Source organism: Salmo salar, chromosome ssa13 (genome assembly GCF_905237065.1).
Source record: "Salmo salar chromosome ssa13, Ssal_v3.1, whole genome shotgun sequence".
NCBI lineage: Eukaryota > Metazoa > Chordata > Actinopteri > Salmoniformes > Salmonidae > Salmo > Salmo salar.
The window spans coordinates 105,773,290-105,793,068 of NC_059454.1; the positions used below are offsets into that span (position 1 = coordinate 105,773,290).

Genomic DNA, 19,779 nt, shown 5'->3' on the forward strand with positions numbered 1-19,779 from the left:
ACATTATTAAAGTGGCATTATTTAGAGTGGCATTGTATAAAGTGACCAGTGATCCATTTATTTAAGTGGCCAGTGATTGGGTCTCAATGTAGGCAGCAGCCTCTCTGAGTTAGTGATGCTGTTTAACAGTCTGATGGCCTTGAGATAGAAGCTGTTTTTCAGCCTCTCGGTCCCAGCTTTGATGCACCTGTACTGACCTCGCCTTCTGGATGATAGCGGGGTGAACAGGCAGTGGCTCGAGTGGTTGATGTCCTTGAGGGTCTTTTTGGCCTTCCTGTGACATCGGGTGGTGTAGGTGTCCTGGAGGGCAGGTAGTTTGCACCCGGTGATGCGTTGTGCAGACTGCACCACCCTCTGGAGAGCCTTGCGGTTGAGGGCAGTGCAGTTGCCGTACCAGGTGGTGATACAGCCCGACAGGATGCTCTCGATTGTGCATCTGTAAAAGTTTGTCAGGGTTTTGGGTGACAAGCCAAATTTCTTCAACCTCCTGAGGCATTGTGTTATGTCATGACTTACCTGGACCACCTATTAAGATGTGCCTTTTGTTAAGTAAATCGGGTGTTAAATGAGGTGAAAAAGAGACTGGATTGCCACTTTAATTAACTTCGTCCTCCTTCTAAACTAACTGCTCTCGTCTCTGCAGCCTGGAGCACAGTAACCTAGAGTTGGAGACTGAGATGGGGACTCTTCACGAGGAGCTGAACCAGGAGAAGAAGAAGGTCACCATGGTGGAGATCAAGTTTCGTAACGCAGAGCGAGCCAAGGATGATGCAGAGAAGAGGAACGAGATGCTGCAGAAAGAGATGGAACAGTTCTTCTCTACCTTCGGAGATCTGACCGACGACCCGCGCCGGCCCAGCCGGGCCAATACCATCTGGATCCAGTGAGGGGTTGTGGCAGTGCAGGGTGGACTGTGCCATTTTAATCGAATGAGAGGGGGTGGGACTTGACAATGACTTGGAGACATATTGAAAGTGACATTACCGTCTGGATCTTGTGAGGGGGGGGTGTGTACCACCTGGGGGGTGAAAGAAAGTGTGAGAATGTACTAAGGTGACACTTTGACAGAGTGTACCACCTGAATCTAGTGCGAGGGAGTGTCACAGTACACGGTGGAATGTGCCATTTTAATCTAGTGAGAGGGGGTGTGGCAGTGCAGAGTGGACTGTGCCATTTTAATCTAGTGAGAGGGGGTGCGGCAGTGCAGAGTGGACTGTACCATTTTAATCTAGTGAGAGGGGGTATGGCAGTGTAGAGTGGACTGTGACATTTTAATCTAGTGAGAGGCGATGGGAGTATGTACTAAGGCAGGGTTTCCCAAACTTGGTCCTTTGGACTCATGTGGCACAGATTTTGGTTTTTGCCCTAGCACTACACAGCTGATTCAAATAATGAACTAATCATCAACTTTTGATGGCAAAAACCAAAACGTGCACGTGTGGTCCCCAGGACTGAGTTTGGGTAACCCTGTACTAAGGAGTAGAAAAAACATTGAGAGAGACAATACCGTCTGAAAGCAAGAGACTTATGGATTCAGTGTGTAGTGGGACAGGGTGCATGCCGCTGGACCTCAACCATGCTGACTGACTGTGGCAATATTACTGAAGACGTCAGGCGGCTGGTTATCTGCCTGACACAGACTATACCCAGTCTATACATGGACTACTGAAAGACTACACTACCCATAAAACCATTCTTCTTCCCCATTTTCCTTCAAGATCCAATCAAGTATATAATCAACCCTGTTCCATATTATCATGTATCTGCTTGTGTATATAAAGGAAAAACAATGCTGAAGAAAAGTTATGTATGTGTAAAAAAAAAAAAAAAAATGTTACAAAAATATTTGTATGTTTGTCTGGTATATTTAAACAACATAACTACGTATCCATTTGTGACATTTCCATTTGATATCAATGCTTTTTGTTGAACATATATTTTATTTTCAACATGGTGGTACTGAATTACTTTATGTACGCAGATTTAGTTTCCTGTGTCTATATTCAAGTTAATATAACTTGTGGCTTTTTGCTACGGAGCCATTTCATTCATCCCAAAGAAGAAGAGACAGAACATGTACATGTTTTTATAGACACTTTGCTTTGTTTGTCTGTTACTGTAGCTTTAAGACATTTTTCAGATAGGAATGTTCTGGCTTCAAATGAATCATATTTTGTAGATTGTATTAAACCTAAATACAAGTCTGGTTAGTAATGGTTTCAACATTGAATGTTCATCTATGGTTGATATTTATCCTAAACTGAAACTGTACACACATTGGTAATAAGACACATCACTTGTTTTAGGATGTTTGATCCAAGACTGAAAAGAAAAAAGAAGAGTACTGTAGTTGTGATGATTCTGTGTATTAATGGGCGCTGTAGATCAGGGGGTTGTGATGATTCTGTGTATTAATGGGCGCTGTAGATCAGGGGTGGTGATGATTCTGTGTATTAATGGGCACTGTAGATCAGGGGTTGTGATGATTCTGTGTATTAATGGGCACTGTAGATCAGGGGTTGTGATGATTCTGTGTATTAATGGGCGCTGTAGATCAGGGGTTGTGATGATTCTGTGTATTAATGGGCACTGTAGATCAGGGGTTGTGATGATTCTGTGTATTAATGGGCGTTGTAGATCAGGGGTTGTGATGATTCTGTGTATTAATGGGTACTGTAGATCAGGGGTTGTGATGATTCTGTGTATTAATGGGCACTGTAGATCAGGGGTTGCTCTACCTACAGTAGTTCTTGGGGAGTATCACAATGTCAAGAGGCTTGTAGAAATAGAGTTTCTCTGTGCTGGTTTCTCAAGCACTCCTGGCATGGGTAGACTGTATAATATGGCCATTTTCAACATTGTATATGAACACATATAACAGAGACTATAACTGTTTATAGTGGTATAGATTCAGTCTACAGCAGCCCTGGACCCTGTGGAGTAGAGACCTGAACCCTGTGGAGTAGAGACCTCATGGTGGGCCTGGACCCTGTGGAGTAGAGACCTCATGGTGGATCTGAACCCTGTGGAGTAGAGACCTCATGGTGGATCTGAACCCTGTGGAGTAGAGACCTCATGGTGGATCTGAACCCTGTGGAGTAGAGACCTCATGGTGGGCCTGGACCCTGTGGAGTAGAGAACTAGACCCTGTGGAGTAGAGACCTCATGGTGGATCTGAACCCTGTGGAGTAGAGACCTCATGGTGGATCTGAACCCTGTGGAGTAGAGACCTCATGGTGGGCCTGGACCCTGTGGAGTAGAGAACTAGACCCTGTGGAGTAGAGACCTCATGGTGGATCTGAACCCTGTGGAGTAGAGACCTCATGCTGGATCTGAACCCTGTGGAGTAGAGACCTCATGGTGGATCTGAACCCTGTGGAGTAGAGACCTCATGGTGGATCTGTACCTTGTGGAGTAGAGACCTCATGGTGGGCCTGGACCCTGTGGAGTAGAGACATCATGGTGGGCCTGGACCCTGTGGAGTAGAGACCTGGACCTTGTGAAGTAGAGACCTGAACCCTGTGGAGTAGAGACCTGAACCCTGTGTAGAGACCTGGACCCTGTGGAGTATAGACCTCATGGTGGGCCTGGACCCTGTGGAGTAGAGACCTCATGGTGGATCTGAACCCTGTGGAGTAGAGACCTCATGCTGGATCTGAACCCTGTGGAGTAGAGACCTCATGGTGGATCTGAACCCTGTGGAGTAGAGACCTCATGGTGGATCTGTACCTTGTGGAGTAGAGACCTCATGGTGGGCCTGGACCCTGTGGAGTAGAGACCTCATGGTGGGCCTGGACCCTGTGGAGTAGAGACCTGGACCTTGTGAAGTAGAGACCTGAACCCTGTGGAGTAGAGACCTGAACCCTGTGTAGAGACCTGGACCCTGTGGAGTATAGACCTCATGGTGGGCCTGGACCCTGTGGAGTAGAGACCTCCTGGTGGATCTGAACCCTGTGGAGTATAGACCTCATGGTGGGCCTGGACCCTGTGGAGTAGAGACCTCATGGGGGATCTGGACCCTGTGGAGTAGAGACCTCATCGTGGATCTGGACCCTGTGGAGTAGAGACCTCATGGTGGGCCTGGACCCTGTGGAGTAGAGACCTCATGGGGGATCTGGACCCTGTGGAGTAGAGACCTCATCGTGGATCTGGACCCTGTGGAGTAGAGACCTCATGGTGGGCCTGGACCCTGTGGAGTAGAGACCTCATGGTGGATCTGGACCTTGTGGATTGGAGACCTCATGGTGGGCCTGGACCCTGTGGCGTGGACCTGGACCCTGTGGAGTAGAGACCTCATGGTGGATCTTGACCCTGTGGAGTAGAGACCTCATGGTGGGCCTGGACCCTGTGGAGTAGAGACCTGAACCCTGTGGAGTAGAGACCTCATGGTGGATCTGGACCCTGTGGAGTAGAGATCTGGACCCTGTGGAGTAGAGACCTCATGGTGGATCTGAACCCTGTGGAGTAGAGAACTGGACCCTGTGGAGTAGAGACCTTATGGTGGGCCTGGACCCTGTGGAGTAGAGACCTCCTGGTGGATCTGAACCCTGTGGAGTAGAGACCTCATGGGGGATCTGGACCCTGTGGAGTAGAGACCTCATGGTGGGCCTGGCCCTGTGGAGTAGAGACCTCCTGGTGGATCTGAACCCTGTGGAGTAGAGACCTCATGGGGGATCTGAACCTTGTGGAGTAGAGATCTCATGCTGTGCCTGGACCCTGTGGAGTAGAGACCTGAACCCTGTGGAGTAGAGACCTTATGGTGGGCCTGGACCCTGTGGAGTAGAGACCTTATGGTGGGCCTGGACCCTGTGGAGTAGAGACCTCATGGTGGATCTGAACCCTGTGGAGTAGAGACCTCGTGGGGGATCTGGACCCTGTGGAGTAGAGACCTCATGGTGGGCCTGGACCCTGTGGAGTGGACCTGGACCCTGTGGAGTAGAGACCTCATGGTGGATCTGGACCCTGTGGAGTAGAGACCTCATAGTGGGCCTGGACCCTGTGGAGTAGAGACCTCCTGGTGGATCTGAACCCTGTGGAGTAGAGATCTCATGGGGGATCTGGACCCTGTGGTGTAGAGACCTCATGGTGGGCCTGGACCCTGTGGAGTGGACCTGGACCCTGCACCATAATGATGGATACTGGCCTGTTGTAAGAGTGTGTGTATATGTAATAGCATTACTGAGAACCAATGGGGTGTGGCTCGCACATTGTGGGGACTTTGGGAAAGTTTACTTTTTTCTGAAGCAGCTTTAAAAATTTAAAAAAAGATTTAGATTGCTACGCTACACAGCTGTGTATGGACCTGTGGGGAATGTAGTGGATACTTGTGTCTCTGTCATACAGCACTCAAAGTTACAAGGACCTGGTGCTGCCTGCCTGCTCTCTGTCAGAGAGGAAGAGGTGAACCAAAGAGGAATAACTGGCCCCGAAATCTGTCTTCTCCACCAGGTGGCGCTGTTTCTGTTTATTTCAATTCAAGGGGCTTTATTGGCATGGGAAACATAAGCTAACATTGCCAAAGCAAGTGAAGTAGATAATATACCAAATTTAAATAAACAATAAAAATTAACAGTAGAAATTACGCTCACAGAAGTTCCAAAAGAATAAAGACATTACAAATGTCATATTATGTATATATACAGTGTTGTAACGATGTGCAAATGGTTAAAAGTACAAAAGGGAAAATAAATAAACATAAATATGGGTTGTATTTACAATGGTGTTTGTTCTTCACTGGTTGCCCTTTTCTTGTGGGTACAGGTCACAAATCTTGCTGCTGTGATGAAACACTGTGGTATTTCACCCAGTAGATATGGGAGTTTATCAAAATCGGGTTTGTTTTCGAATTCTTTGTGGATCTGTGTAGTCTGAGGGAAATATGTGTATCTAATATGGTCATACATTTGGCAGGAGGTTAGGAAGTGCATCTCAGTTTACACCTCATTTTGTGGGCAGTGTGCACATTGCCTGTCTTCTCTTGAGAGCCAGGTCTGTCTACTGCAGCCTTTCTCAATAGCAAGGCTATGCTCACTGAGTCTGTACATAGTCAAAGCTTTCCTTAAGTTTGGGTCAGTCACAGTGGTCAGGTATTCTGCCACTGTGTACTCTCTGTTTATGGCCAAATATCAATCTAGTTTACTCTGTTTTTTTGTTAGTTCTTTCCAATGTGTCAAGTAATTATCTTTTTGTTTTCTCATGATTCGGTTGGGTCTAATTGTGTTGCTGTCCTGGGGCTCTGTGGGGTCTGTTTGTAAACAGAGCCCCAGGACCAGCTTGCTTAAGGGACTCTTCTCCAGGTTAATCTCTCTGTAGGTGATGACTTTGTTATGGAAGGTTTGGGAATCGCTTCCTTTTAGGTGGTTGTAGAATTTAACTGCTCTTTTTTGGATTTTGATAATTAGTGGGTATCGGCCTAATTCTGCTCTGCATGCATTATTTGGTGTTTCATGTTGTACACAGAGGATATTTTTGCAGAATTCTGCATGCAGAGTCTCAATTTGGTGTTGGTCCCATTTTGTGAATTATTGATTGGTGAGCGGACCCCAGACCTCACAACCATAAAATGAAATGGGTTCTATAACTGATTCAAGTATTTTTAGCCAGATCCTAATTGGTATGTTGAATTTTATGTTCCTTTTGATGGCATAGAAGGCCCTTCTTGCCTTGTCTCTCAGATTATTCACAGCTCTGTGGAAGTTACCTATGGCACTGATGTTTAGGCCGAGGTATGCATAGTTTTTTGTGTGCTCTAGGGCAACGGTGTCTAGATGGAATTTGTATTTGTGGTCCTGGCAACTGGACCTTTTTTGGAACTATTTTGGAAATATTTTGGTCTTACTGAGATTTACTGTCAGTGCCCAGGTCTGACAGAATCTGTGCAGAATATCTAGGTGCTGCTGTAGGCCCTCCTTGGTTGGTGACAGAAGCACCACATCATCAGCAAACAGTAGACATTTGACTTCAGATTCTAGTAGGGTGAGGCCGGGTGCTGCAGACTGTTCTAGTGCCCTCGCCAATTTGTTGATATATATGTTGAAGAAGGTGGGGCTTAAGCTGCATCCCTGTCTCACCCCACAGCCCTGTGGGAAGAAATGTGTGTGTTTTTTGCCTATTTTAACCACACACTTGTTGTTTGTGTACATGGATTTTATAATGTCGGATGTTTTTCCCCCAACACCACTTTCCATCAATTTGTATAGCAGACCCTCATGCCAAAATGAGTCAAAGGCTTTTTGGAAATCAACAAGCATGAGAAGACTTTGACTTTGTTTTGGTTTGTTTGTTTGTCAATTAGGGTGTGCAGGGTGAATACGTGGTCTGTCGTACGATAATTTGGTAAAAAGCCAATATGACATTTGCTCAGTACATTGTTTTCACTGAGGAAATGTACGAGTCTGCTGTTAATGATAATGCAGAGGATTCTCCCACGGTTGCTGTTGACGCATATTCCACGGTTGTTATTGGGGTCAAATTTGTCTCCACTTTTGTGGATTGGGGTGATCAGTCCTTGGTTCCAAATATTGGGGAAGATGCCAGAGCTGAGGATGATGTTATAGAGTTTTAGTATAGCCTATTCGAATTTGTTGTTTGTATATTTGATCATTTCATTGAGGATACCATCAACACCACAGGCCTTTTTAGGTTCAAGGTTTTTATTTTGTCCTGTAGTTCATTCAAGGTAATTGGAGAATCCAGTGGGTTATGGTATTCTTTAATAGCTGATTGTAAGATTTGTATTTGATCATGTATATGTTTTTGCTGTTTGTTCTTTGTTATAGAGCCAAAAAGATTGGAGAAGTGGTTTACCCATACATCTCCATTTTGAATAGATAATTCTTCGTGTTGTTGTTTGTTTTGTGTTTTCCAATTTTCCCAGAAGTGGTTAGAGTCTATGGATTCTTCAATTACATTGAGCTGATTTCTGACGTGCTGTTCCTTCTTTTCCCATAGTGTATTTCTGTATTGTTTTAGTGATTCACCATAGTGAAGGCGTAGACTCTGGTCTTCTGGGTCTCTATGTTTTTGGTTGGACAGGTTTCTCAATTTCTTTCTTAGGTTTTTGCATTCTTCATCAAACCATTTGTCATTGTTCATTTTCTGTTTTCTGTTTGACATTTTTAGATTTGATAGGGAAGCTGAGAGGTTAAATATACTGTTAAGATTTTCTACTGACAAGTTTACACCTTCACTATTACAGTGGAACGTTTTGTCTAGGAAGTTGTCTAAAAGGGATTGAATTTGTTGTTGCCTAATTGTTTTTTGGTAGGTTTCCACAGTACTTTCCTAACATCTATAGCATTTCTTAATATTACTCAGTTCCTTTGGCTTTGATGCCTCATGATTGAGTATTGCTCTGTTCAAGTAGACTGTGATTTTGCTGTGATCTGATAGGGGTGTCAGTGGGCTGACTGAACGCTCTGAGAGACTCTGGGTTGAGGTCAGTGATAAAGTAGTCTACAGTACTACTGCCAAGAGATGAGCTATAGGTGTACCTACCATAGGAGTCTCCTCGAAGCCTACCATTGGCTATGTACATATCCAGCGTGCGACAGAGCTGCAGGAGTTGTGACCTGTTTTTGTTGGTTATGTTGTCATAGTTGTGCCTAGGGGCATATGGGGGAGGGAATGCTGTCACCTCCAGGCAGGTGTTTGTCCCCCTGTGTGCTGAGGGTGTCAGGTTATTGTCCGGTTCTGGTCCCTGGGCCTGGAAATTATTGATTCCCCCTCCGGGATGGAGAAGCTATCTTCTTTAAAGTATGGGGATTCTAGTGGGTGAATATACTGTAGGAAGCACACAGGAGGACATTTTTCTCTGTTAAGATCATTTCCTTTTGAATTTCTAGCCAAATGTAAAATGTTCCTGTTTTGATTAATTTAATGGAGTGAGTTAGGTCTGTTCTATAACAAATTAGCATACCCCCTGAGTCCCTTCCCTGTTTCACACCTGGTAGTTTGGTGGATGGGACTACCTGCTCTCTGTAACCTAGAGGGCAACCAGTGGGTCCGTCTCCTCTATACCATGTTAGTTGTAGGATGACAATGTCTGTATTTCCGATTTCTTTGATGAAGTCCAGGTTCCTGCTCTTTAGGTCAAAGGCAGATGACCTCAGGCCGTGGATATTCCAGGATGAGATGAAGGAGTGAAGGATTTGTGTTCCAAAAAGTGTCCAATGTTGTTAGTCGTGTGGTTTGGCCTCAGGCCATTAAGTGTGAGCAGAGCCTGCTGAGCATCTGGTACATGCAATTGGCTTGGGCTAGTGTAAGAGTGGGGGTTGGGCCTGTTTGCCCGCTCACGGCCTGGGTGTATGTGTGACTTCCATGTTGAGGCCCTCTTTGCGGGGGTGGGGTGCATGGGGTGGGCAGGAGGGGCATAGTTCTGATCTGAGGGGGCCTACATGGGGTGTGGGCATGGTTGACTTGAGGGGGTGTTGATTGGTTGGGGTGGGAATGGTTGGGGTGGTGTTGGGGTCTGGATGTCGGTCCTCTCGGCGTGGGTCCTCTATATGGGGGGGTCCCGCAAGTCTGGGAGAGTGTCTCACTGGTCTGGGAGGGTGTCTCACTGGTCTGGGAGAGTGTCTCGCTGGTCTGGGAGAGTGTCTACCTGGTCTGGGAGGGTGTCTCACTGGTCTGGGAGAGTGTCTCGCTGGTCTGGGAGAGTGTCTCACTGGTCTGGGAGAGTGTCTCGCTGGTCTGGGAGAGTGTCTCGCTGGTCTGGGAGAGTGTCTCGCTGGTCTGGGAGAGTGTCTCACTGGTCTGGGAGAGTGTCACACTGGTCTGGGAGGGTGTCTCACTGGTCTGGGAGAGTGTCTCGCTGGTCTGGGAGAGTGTCTCACTGGTCTGGGAGAGTGTCTCACTGGTCTGGCAGAGTGTCTCCCTGGTCTGGGAGAGTGTCTCACTGGTCTGGGCGGGGTGTCTCACTGGTCTGTGAGAGTGTCTCACTGGTCTGGGCGGGGTGTCTCACTGGTCTGGGAGAGTGTCTCGCTGGTCTGGGAGAGTGTCTCACTGGTCTGGGAGAGTGTCTCACTGGTCTGGGAGAGTGTCTCGCTGGTCTGGGAGAGTGTCTCGCTGGTCTGGGCGGGGTGTCTATTGATCTGTTGTTCCTGTGTGAAGTGTTGGGCCTGCGTTTGAGAGCGATGTCCTTTTGGGTCCCGGGCGAAGGTGGGCACTGCTGCCTTGTATAGGTGGACTTGGTCATAAGAGCTGTTCAAGTCCAGGGTGGAGTGCTGGGCCCCATACTTTTATTTCTCTCTCCAAGCAAGGAGTTTACAATTAGAGTGTCAAATTATGTTAGCAAAAAAAAAAAATGAAATGGTTTATTTGCTACATGTGGCTTATTTGATCGAATGGAATTTTGGGAATCCTTAGTTTGTTTCTAGTGAACTGATATAAGTAGGATATGTGACATCCTGGCAACTTTGAGAAAAAACACTTTATATTGGAGTTGTGCCTGGTCGTCACTAGTTACCACAAACACAAAGTCATAAACCCTGCCTATTTCTACAATTTATCTTCTTAAAATGTGATTTTAAACCTAACCACACTGCTAACCATATGCCTAACCCTAACCTTAAATTAAGACCAAAATGCCAATTTTTGTGTTCATGAATTTTTACGATATAGCCCAATTTGACTTTGTGGCTGTGGTAACTAGTGGAAACCATTGTGCCTGTTGGTCACTGCCCTCTCATTGGCTAGAATGATCCCACTTGATCTTGCCTCCTCCCACCTGCCTTCCATTTTTGAAGACATTTATTTTCATTGTTAGAGCACACACTAGAGTGTCTGGTTAATATCATGGATAATCTGTGCATCTGTTTATGAAAAGAACTGAAGGACCCCATATAGGCGTCCCTTAAGGAGCGCCTGTCATCAATCTTATACGAGGGTTTCGTCTCAAATGGAAGTATCCCTGTATAGTGAACTTCCCTATATAGTTCACTACTTTTGCAATACCCATAGTGCACTACCCATAGTTCACTACCCATAGTGCACTGGTAAAAAGTGTATATAGAGAATGGGGTGCCATTTGGTACACAATCCAGACATCTGGAATGTGCAGACGAAAAACTGGCTGAACAACAGAACAAGAGGAGATAGCTGGGATATCTCCTCCTATATCCCCCTCCACCTTTCAGCAGGACATAACAGGCATAAGCCTGGTTGACAGCAGTATTAACTACAACTGTGAATTCCAGACTTACTGAGGTGCAGATTATGGAAGAGAAGAAGAGGGAAGTGGAATATATTCTTGATCTGTCATTCTGCCCCTGAACAAGGTAGTTAACCCACTGTTCCTAGGCCGTCATTGTAAATAAGAATTTGTTCTTAACTGACTTGCCTGGTTAAATAAAGGTTAAATACATTTAAAAAAATACTAAATAAAAAAAAATACAAAGAAGAATACTACTTCAAAAGCTGTCAGAGTTAAAATGTTTGTGTCCTTCTTTGGGAACTCTATTTAGAAGGAAAACACAGCGATCCTTATGAAGTAGTACAGTCAAATATTGTACTATCACAGAGGGACATGTTATAGACCTTATGTCGTCCTTATCTTTTGGTGGGGACTTTTCAGGATATGAGTATATAAAAAAAAAAAGATAATCCATCCACCTGACAGGTGTGGCACATCAAGAAGATGATTAAACAGCAGGATCATTACAGAGGTGCACCTTGTGTTGGGGACAATAAAAGGCCACTCTAAAATGTGCAGTTTTGTCACAATTCAAGTTTTTAGGGAGCGTGCAATTGGCATGCTGACTGCAGGAATGTCCACCAGAGCTGTTGACGGAGAATTGAATGTTCCTTTTTACCATAAGCCGCCTCCGTTATTTTAGAGAATTTGGCAGTACGTCCAAACTGCCTCACAACTGCAGACCACGTGTAACCACGCCAGCCCAGGACCTTCACATCCGGCTTCTTCACCTGCAGGAGAGACCAGCCATCCGAACAGCTGATTAAACTGAGGAGTATTTCTGTCTGTAATAAAACCCTTTTGTGGGGAAAAACTCATTCTGATTGTCTGAGCCTTGCTCCCAAGTGGGTGGGCCTATGCCCTCCCAGGCCCAACCATGGCTGCGCCCCTGCCCAGTCATGTGAAATCCATAGATTAGGGCCTAATGAATTTATTTCAATTGACAGATTTCCTTATATGAACTGTAACTCTGTAAAATCATTGAAATTGTTGCATTTGCGATTATATGTCCAGGGTGTAAATGTAAATGTATATATTTGTTCAGTATTCATTCACATAGGTCCTGATTCAGACTTAAGAAATCTATTCCTTTTTTTACTTGTTTTCATTTAAGCACTTCTCAGTAGTTGGTATTCAGACTTACCTTCTGCAGTGGGTCAAATGCGGAAGATACATTTGAGTTGAATACATTTGCTTGGACAACTGACTAGGTATCCCCCTTTCCCTTTCTTTTCCCAGGTGCATAATGATCTTTGCTGGTGTGGCTCCCTCTCGCAATTTGAATAAATGTAATTCAACCACTGAAAACCCTCCCACTTGCTGTCCAACAGATTTTCTGTTGGAGTTTTCATTCAATAAGGTTGAAAAAGCATGAAACATTGCTCAATATTTCCACAACTGTCCTTCACCAGGGGGTATAGTAACGTATGTAACAAATATGGGTTTCATGCTTTAAATATACAAACCAACAACAAAAAAAAACGATTATTTCATCCCTTTATTGAAATGTAAGGACACTGATCAAATAAGACATTTACAGATACAAAACAAAACCAAACAACTTAGAAGGTATTCTGCTCAGTTGCTAGGTAACTATATAGGTCAGAAAAACTTAGAAGGTATTCTGCTCAGTTGCTAGGTAACTATATAGGTCAGGAAAAACATGTAGATGATGAGTCTTTATCTGCATTTTAACAACAGTCCCAGTGTGTTTAAAAAGTAGGTTCCAATTTCTACATGATGTAGTTAGTCAAAGATGCAACGATACGATGGTGATGGTTGTAGTGTACTTCCTGTAGAGAGGACATGGGTATCGGTCAGTTGTGGTGACTATGTGCAGGTAGGTGCAGTCAGTGACACCATGCGGAAACAGATTGAACAGGACAGGCCAGACACTTAAGGTTTCAACTTTCCCAAACTTCACAGGTTTTCATGAAGTTGAGGATTATAAATTGGAGGATTCCTGGGATCAGGAGGGAATGAAAAGGGAGGGAATCATCCAACTGGGAATCTTCCAACCAGGACCTCTGGAAAACCTGGGAATTCTGGGAAAGTTTCCAGAAATGTTTCAACTCTACCAGACACCAACTTCATTTCAATGCTTGCTGTGTTGTTGTTATTAGTGTATATCTAAGATGAGGAAACTGCATCATTCCAAACAAGGCACTTCCCATTATTCAGGTTCAGTCTATGAAATAATAAATAATCAATAATAAATAAACTTCCAGTTAAAATCCTTATTTTTAACATTACTGGTTTTATAGGTAGTCGGTATATCAGCTGATTCCCTTTTGACAAAATATGGCATTACAGTAAGTAGTAGTCATTACAGTAAGTAGTAGTCATTACAGTAAGTAGTAGGCATTACAGTAAGTAGTAGGCATTACAGTAAGTAAGTAGTAGTCATTACAGTAAGTAGTAGTCATTACAGTAAGTTAGTAGTCATTACAGTAAGTAAGTAGTAGTCATTACAGTAAGTGAGTAGTAGTCATTACAGTAAGTCAGTAGTAGTCATTACAGTAAGTGAGTAGTAGTCATTACAGTAAGTCAGTAGTAGTCATTACAGTAAGTCAGTAGTAGTCATTACAGTAAGTGAGTAGTAGTCATTACAGTAAGTCAGTAGTAGTCATTACAGTAAGTAGTAGTCATTTAAATGTAAATGACAGATGCGATTGAGGAACTAAACTATTCTATGAGGTAACCTCTTGATCCCCCCCCCCCAAAAAGCGTTCTTCAGATAGTAACACAAACATATAAGTCTCCTTCTCTCCTCTTCTTTACTCCACAGTAGTGACACAGAAACAGAGTGAGTGACCACCCTGGTTGGTGGGTAGGTGACATTTGGAATGACAGGCTGTGGGTGGGTGGGCCTGTCCACAGCCGTAGGCGTGGTGCAGTCTGAAGGGATTTTATCATTTCATTTCAACAAAAACACAAAAAATAAACGAGGAACTTAAGGTTCCAGCTCAGCGACAAGTTTGGGGTCAGTCCCATTTACATTCAGGCAATACAGGAAGTCAATTGAAAAATTCAGTTCCAAATTCCAATCTTCCTGAACGTGTTTCAATGATGAAAATATGGAATTAGAATTGGAATTTCAGTTGACTTTCTGAATTGACTGAATTGAAATGGAATTGAACCCCAATCCTACTCAGCGATGACAATGATAGTACTGTACGTCCCAATGGCTTCTCCTGCAGCCAATCACTCCCAGTATGTATGTTAATATATATAGCTAGCCATCATTAACTAGAGCTCCCCCATCCCTGGGTTTCAGCACCACTCCGGTTGAAAAGTTCAATTACTTATGTTATATAAACAAAAGTATCTATAGTCATTTATCATATAATTAGAGTTAGCTTTTGTAATCATGCAGCAGGACTAACAGGCAAGGGGTTAAACTTAGGTGAAAGGTCAAGGGGCAAAGGTTAGGGGGGCAAAGGTCAAGCTGGTGATGTCATGTGGCAAGGTGCGCTATAGAAGAACTTCCAGTACTGGCCATCAGTCCCACTCTGTCTGTCTTGTCTGTGTGCCTAGCTTGCTGCTGTACAGAATTACATATTTACAGAAGACAGGGGGCGCTGTGCTGTGTGGAACACTAGCACTAACCCCTGCAGGAATAATAGTATTCAAACACACCTATCTGTCAACCCCATACAGGAGACAACCCCAGGATCAAGCCTAGAGGTTATCAAAACATACCAGTACCGTCACATAAGGTGTGGGGAAAGTGAATGGAGGTTTATATAGTACAGTGCAGTAATGAACAAAGAGAGAACACCTTGCCACATTGACTGAAGCACAGACGCTTGCAAGGTATTGGGGGAATGAACAGCCAGTTTTAATGACACTTTACAGAAAAATGCCTGTCTAAGCTTTTTGTATTTTTTTATTGATGCCATATAAGGGGGAGATATAAGTAAAGCAACTAGAAGTTAATAAATATATTTCACTTTAGTTCGTTTTAGTTTTTTCGTTATACTTTTGTGATTTCTTTTTGAATGAAAATGCAGGCTTAAATTTTATAATCATGATTCTTATAGTAATTACTTTATGTTTCCTTAATCATCCCATTCATATCATCATTTTTTTCTCTTTTAACCATTTTTGTTCTTTTTCAGGTTTCGGTTGGTAGTGGTTGGTAGGTAGGTTGGTTGGGTTGTTTGGACATTGTGTTTCACCTTCTGAAGAACATGGGGTTGCGCAGGCAGGCTGCTAGTCACCTGCAACAACCCAGGGGTCCTGCAGAGGTCTCCAGGCTGCTGTCGGTGTCTGAGGCCAGGGTCTGGTCGGTGGACATGGAGGAGATATCGTTGACGGAGGGGGAAGGGAGGCTCTCACCACTGCTGTTCACGGCTGCACCTGTGCTGAGGGAATAAACAGGCAGCCGGGATTACAATGAACTAACAGCCCCGCAGACACTAATACGTAGACACAGTCACAGTCAGCTACAACCATTACTGTGACACATACAACCCAACCCAATAGTACACAAGGAACCATACGTATATACAAATCACAGTGACACACTAGACATGAAAGAGGCATGTTAAGGCTGGGGTCCACTGTCTGCTCTCTCCTCAGAGACAGTAACAGAACAAGTTAAGGCTGGGGTCCACTGTTCTCTCTCTCTCCTCAGAGGAAGTAACAGATACAAGTTAAGGCTGGGGTCCACTGTTCTCTCTCTCCTCAGAGGCAGTAACAGATACAAGTTAAGGCTGGGGTCCACTGTTCTCTCTCTCCTCAGAGACAGTAACAGATACAAGTTAAGGCTGGGGTCCACTGTTCTCTCTCTCCTCAGAGACAGTAACAGAACAAGTTAAGGCTGGGGTCCACTGTTCTCTCTCTCCTCAGAGACAGTAACAGATACAAGTTAAGGCTGGGGTCCACTGTTCTCTCTCTCCTCAGAGACAGTAACAGTACAAGTTAAGGCTGGGGTCCACTGTTCTCTCTTTCCTCAGAGGAAGTAACAGATACAAGTTAAGGCTGGGGTCCACTGTTCTGCTCTCTCCTCAGAGACAGTAACAGAACAAGTTAAGGCTGGGGTCCACTGTTCTCTCTCTCCTCAGAGACAGTAACAGAACAAGTTAAGGCTGGGGTCCACTGTTCTCTCTCTCCTCAGAGACAGTAACAGAACAAGTTAAGGCTGGGGTCCACTGTTCTCTCTTTCCTCAGAGGAAGTAACAGATACAAGTTAAGGCTGGGGTCCACTGTTCTCTCTCTCCTCAGAGACAGTAACAGAACAAGTTAAGGCTGGGGTCCACTGTTCTCTCTTTCCTCAGAGGAAGTAACAGATACAAGTTAAGGCTGGGGTCCACTGTCTGCTCTCTCCTCAGAGACAGTAACAGAACAAGTTAAGGCTGGGGTCCACTGTTCTCTCTTTCCTCAGAGGAAGTAACAGATACAAGTTAAGGCTGGGGTCCACTGTTCTCTCTCTCCTCAGAGACAGTAACAGAACAAGTTAAGGCTGGGGTCCACTGTTCTCTCTTTCCTCAGAGGAAGTAACAGATACAAGTTAAGGCTGGGGTCCACTGTTCTCTCTCTCCTCAGAGACAGTAACAGAACAAGTTAAGGCTGGGGTCCACTGTTCTCTCTTTCCTCAGAGGAAGTAACAGATACAAGTTAAGGCTGGGGTCCACTGTTCTCTCTCTCCTCAGAGACAGTAACAGAACAAGTTAAGGCTGGGGTCCACTGTTCTCTCTTTCCTCAGAGGACAGTAACAGATACAAGTTAAGGCTGGGGTCCACTGTTCTCTCTCTCCTCAGAGACAGTAACAGAACAAGTTAAGGCTGGGGTCCACTGTTCTCTCTCTCCTCAGAGACAGTAACAGAACAAGTTAAGGCTGGGGTCCACTGTCTGCTCTCTCCTCAGAGGCAGTAACAGAACAAGTTAAGGCTGGGGTCCACTGTTCTCTCTCTCCTCAGAGACAGTAACAGAACAAGTTAAGGCTGGGGTCCACTGTCTGCTCTCTCCTCAGAGGCAGTAACAGAACAAGTTAAGGCTGGGGTCCACTGTTCTCTCTCTCCTCAGAGACAGTAACAGAACAAGTTAAGGCTGGGGTCCACTGTTCTCTCTTTCCTCAGAGGAAGTAACAGATACAAGTTAAGGCTGGGGTCCACTGTTCTCTCTCTCCTCAGAGACAGTAACAGAACAAGTTAAGGCTGGGGTCCACTGTTCTCTCTTTCCTCAGAGGAAGTAACAGATACAAGTTAAGGCTGGGGTCCACTGTTCTCTCTTTCCTCAGAGACAGTAACAGATACAAGTTAAGGCTGGGGTCCACTGTTCTCTCTTTCCTCAGAGGAAGTAACAGATACAAGTTAAGGCTGGGGTCCACTGTTCTCTCTTTCCTCAGAGGAAGTAACAGATACAAGTTAAGGCTGGGGTCCACTGTTCTCTCTCTCCTCAGAGACAGTAACAGAACAAGTTAAGGCTGGGGTCCACTGTTCTCTCTTTCCTCAGAGACAGTAACAGAACAAGTTAAGGCTGGGGTCCACTGTTCTCTCTCTCCTCAGAGACAGTAACAGAACAAGTTAAGGCTGGGGTCCACTGTTCTCTCTCTCCTCAGAGACAGTAACAGAACAAGTTAAGGCTGGGGTCCACTGTCTGCTCTCTCCTCAGAGGCAGTAACAGAACAAGTTAAGGCTGGGGTCCACTGTTCTCTCTCTCCTCAGAGACAGTAACAGAACAAGTTAAGGCTGGGGTCCACTGTCTGCTCTCTCCTCAGAGGCAGTAACAGAACAAGTTAACCTGTTGGGTCTAGGGGGCAGCATTTGCACGTCTGGATAAAAAAAATGTACCCGATTTAATCTGGTTACTAATCCTACCCAGTAACTAGAATATGCATATACTTATTATATATGGATAGAAAACACTCTAAAGTTTCTAAAACTGTTTGAATGGTGTCTGTGAGTATAACAGAACTCATTTGGCAGGCAAAACCCTGAGACATTTTCTGACAGGAAGTGGATACCTGATGTGTTGTATTGACTTTAAACCTATCCCATTGAAAAACACAGGGGCTTAGGAATATTTTGGCACTTCCTATTGCTTCCACTAGATGTCACCAGCCTTTACAAAGTGTTTTGAGTCTTCTGGAGGGAGATCTGACCGAACAAGAGCCATGGAACGATGATGTCCCATTAGACACCTGGCGCGCGTGTTCATGTTGGGTACCCTCGTTCCAATACGTTATAAAAGAGTATGCATTCGTCCACCTTGAATATTATTCATGTTCTGGTTAAAAAGGCCCTAATGATTTATGCTATACAACGTTTGACATGTTTGAACGAACGGAAATATATTTTTTCCCCTCGTTCATGACGAGAAGTCCGGCTGGCTTACATCATGTGCTAACGAGACGGAGATTTTTGGACATAAATGATGAGCTTTTTTGAACAAAACTACATTCGTTATGGACCTGTGATACCTGGAAGTGACATCTGATGAAGAGAATCAAAGGTAATGGATTATTTACATAGTATTTTCGATTTTAGATCTCCCCAACATGACGTCTAGTCTGTATCGCAACGCCGTATTTTTCTGGGCGCAGTGCTCAGATTATTGCAAAGTGTGATTTCCCAGTAAGGTTATTTTTAAATCTGGCAAGTTGATTGAGTTCAAGAGATGTAAATCTATAATTCTTTAAATGACAATATAATATTTTACCAATGTTTTCTAATTTTAATTATTTAATTTGTGACGCTGACTTGACTGCCGGTTATTGGAGGGAAACGATTTCCTCAACATCAATGCCATAGTAAAACGCTGTTTTTGGATATAAATATGAACTTGATAGAACTAAAAATGCATGCATTGTCTAACATAATGTCCTAGGAGTGTCATCTGATGGAGATTGTAAAAGGTTAGTGCATCATTTTAGCTGGTTTTATGGTTTTGGTGACCCTGTCTTTGACTTGACAAAACATTACACACAACTCTTGTAAATGTACTGTCCTAACATACTCTAAATGTATGCTTTCGCCGTTAAAACCTTTTTGAAATCGTAAAACGTGGTTAGATTAAGGAGATGTTTATCTTTCAAATGGTGTAAAATAGTTGTATTTTTGAAAAAATTGAATTTTGACATTTATTTGGATTCAAATTTGCCGCTCTTGAAATGCACCTGCTGTTGATGGAGTGCACCACGGGTGGCACGCTAGCGTCCCACCTAGCCCCAAGAGGTTAAGGCTGGGGTCCACTGTTCTCTCTCTCCTCAGAGACAGTAACAGAACAAGTTAAGGCTGGGGTCCACTGTCCTCTCTCTCCTCAGAGGCAGTAACAGAACAAGTTAAGGCTGGGGTCCACTGTCCTCTCTCTCCTCAGAGGCAGTAACAGAACAAGTTAAGGCTGGGGTCCACTGTCTGCTCTCTCCTCAGAGGCAGTAACAGAACAAGTTAAGGCTGGGGTCCACTGTCCTCTCTCTCCTCAGAGGCAGTAACAGAACAAGTTAAGGCTGGGGTCCACTGTCTGCTCTCTCCTCAGAGGCAGTAACAGAACAAGTTAAGGCTGGGGTCCACTGTCCTCTCTCTCCTCAGAGACAGTAACAGAACAAGTTAAGGCCGGGGTCCACTGTCCTCTCTCTCCTCAGA

General features: G+C 44.6%; 2 protein-coding genes across 18 annotated transcripts in view; one reads left to right on the top strand and one right to left on the bottom strand.

Moving 5' to 3' along the window:
* Positions 1-2,206, top strand: part of arhgap24 (Rho GTPase activating protein 24) — a 203,140-nt gene extending 200,934 nt beyond the window's left edge. For all 6 annotated transcript variants that reach the window (XM_014138900.2, XM_014138902.2, XM_014138903.2 and 3 more), the window contains one exon: positions 644-2,206. In XM_014138900.2, the coding sequence (XP_013994375.1) occupies positions 644-887 (244 nt within the window). In that variant the 3' untranslated portion in view covers positions 888-2,206. The remainder of the gene's footprint in view (positions 1-643) is intronic.
* Positions 2,207-12,671: 10,465 nt separating this feature from the next.
* mapk10 (mitogen-activated protein kinase 10) overlaps positions 12,672-19,779 on the bottom strand; it is a 115,199-nt gene continuing 108,091 nt past the window's right edge. For 9 of the 12 annotated variants that reach the window (XM_014138910.2, XM_014138907.2, XM_014138909.2 and 6 more), the window contains one exon: positions 12,672-15,553. In XM_014138910.2, the coding sequence (XP_013994385.1) occupies positions 15,411-15,553 (143 nt within the window). In that variant the 3' untranslated portion in view covers positions 12,672-15,410. Of the gene's footprint in view, positions 15,559-19,779 lie in introns of all 12 variants that reach the window. The other 3 variants (XM_014138915.2, XM_045692622.1, XM_014138914.2) reach the window with 2 other exon arrangements.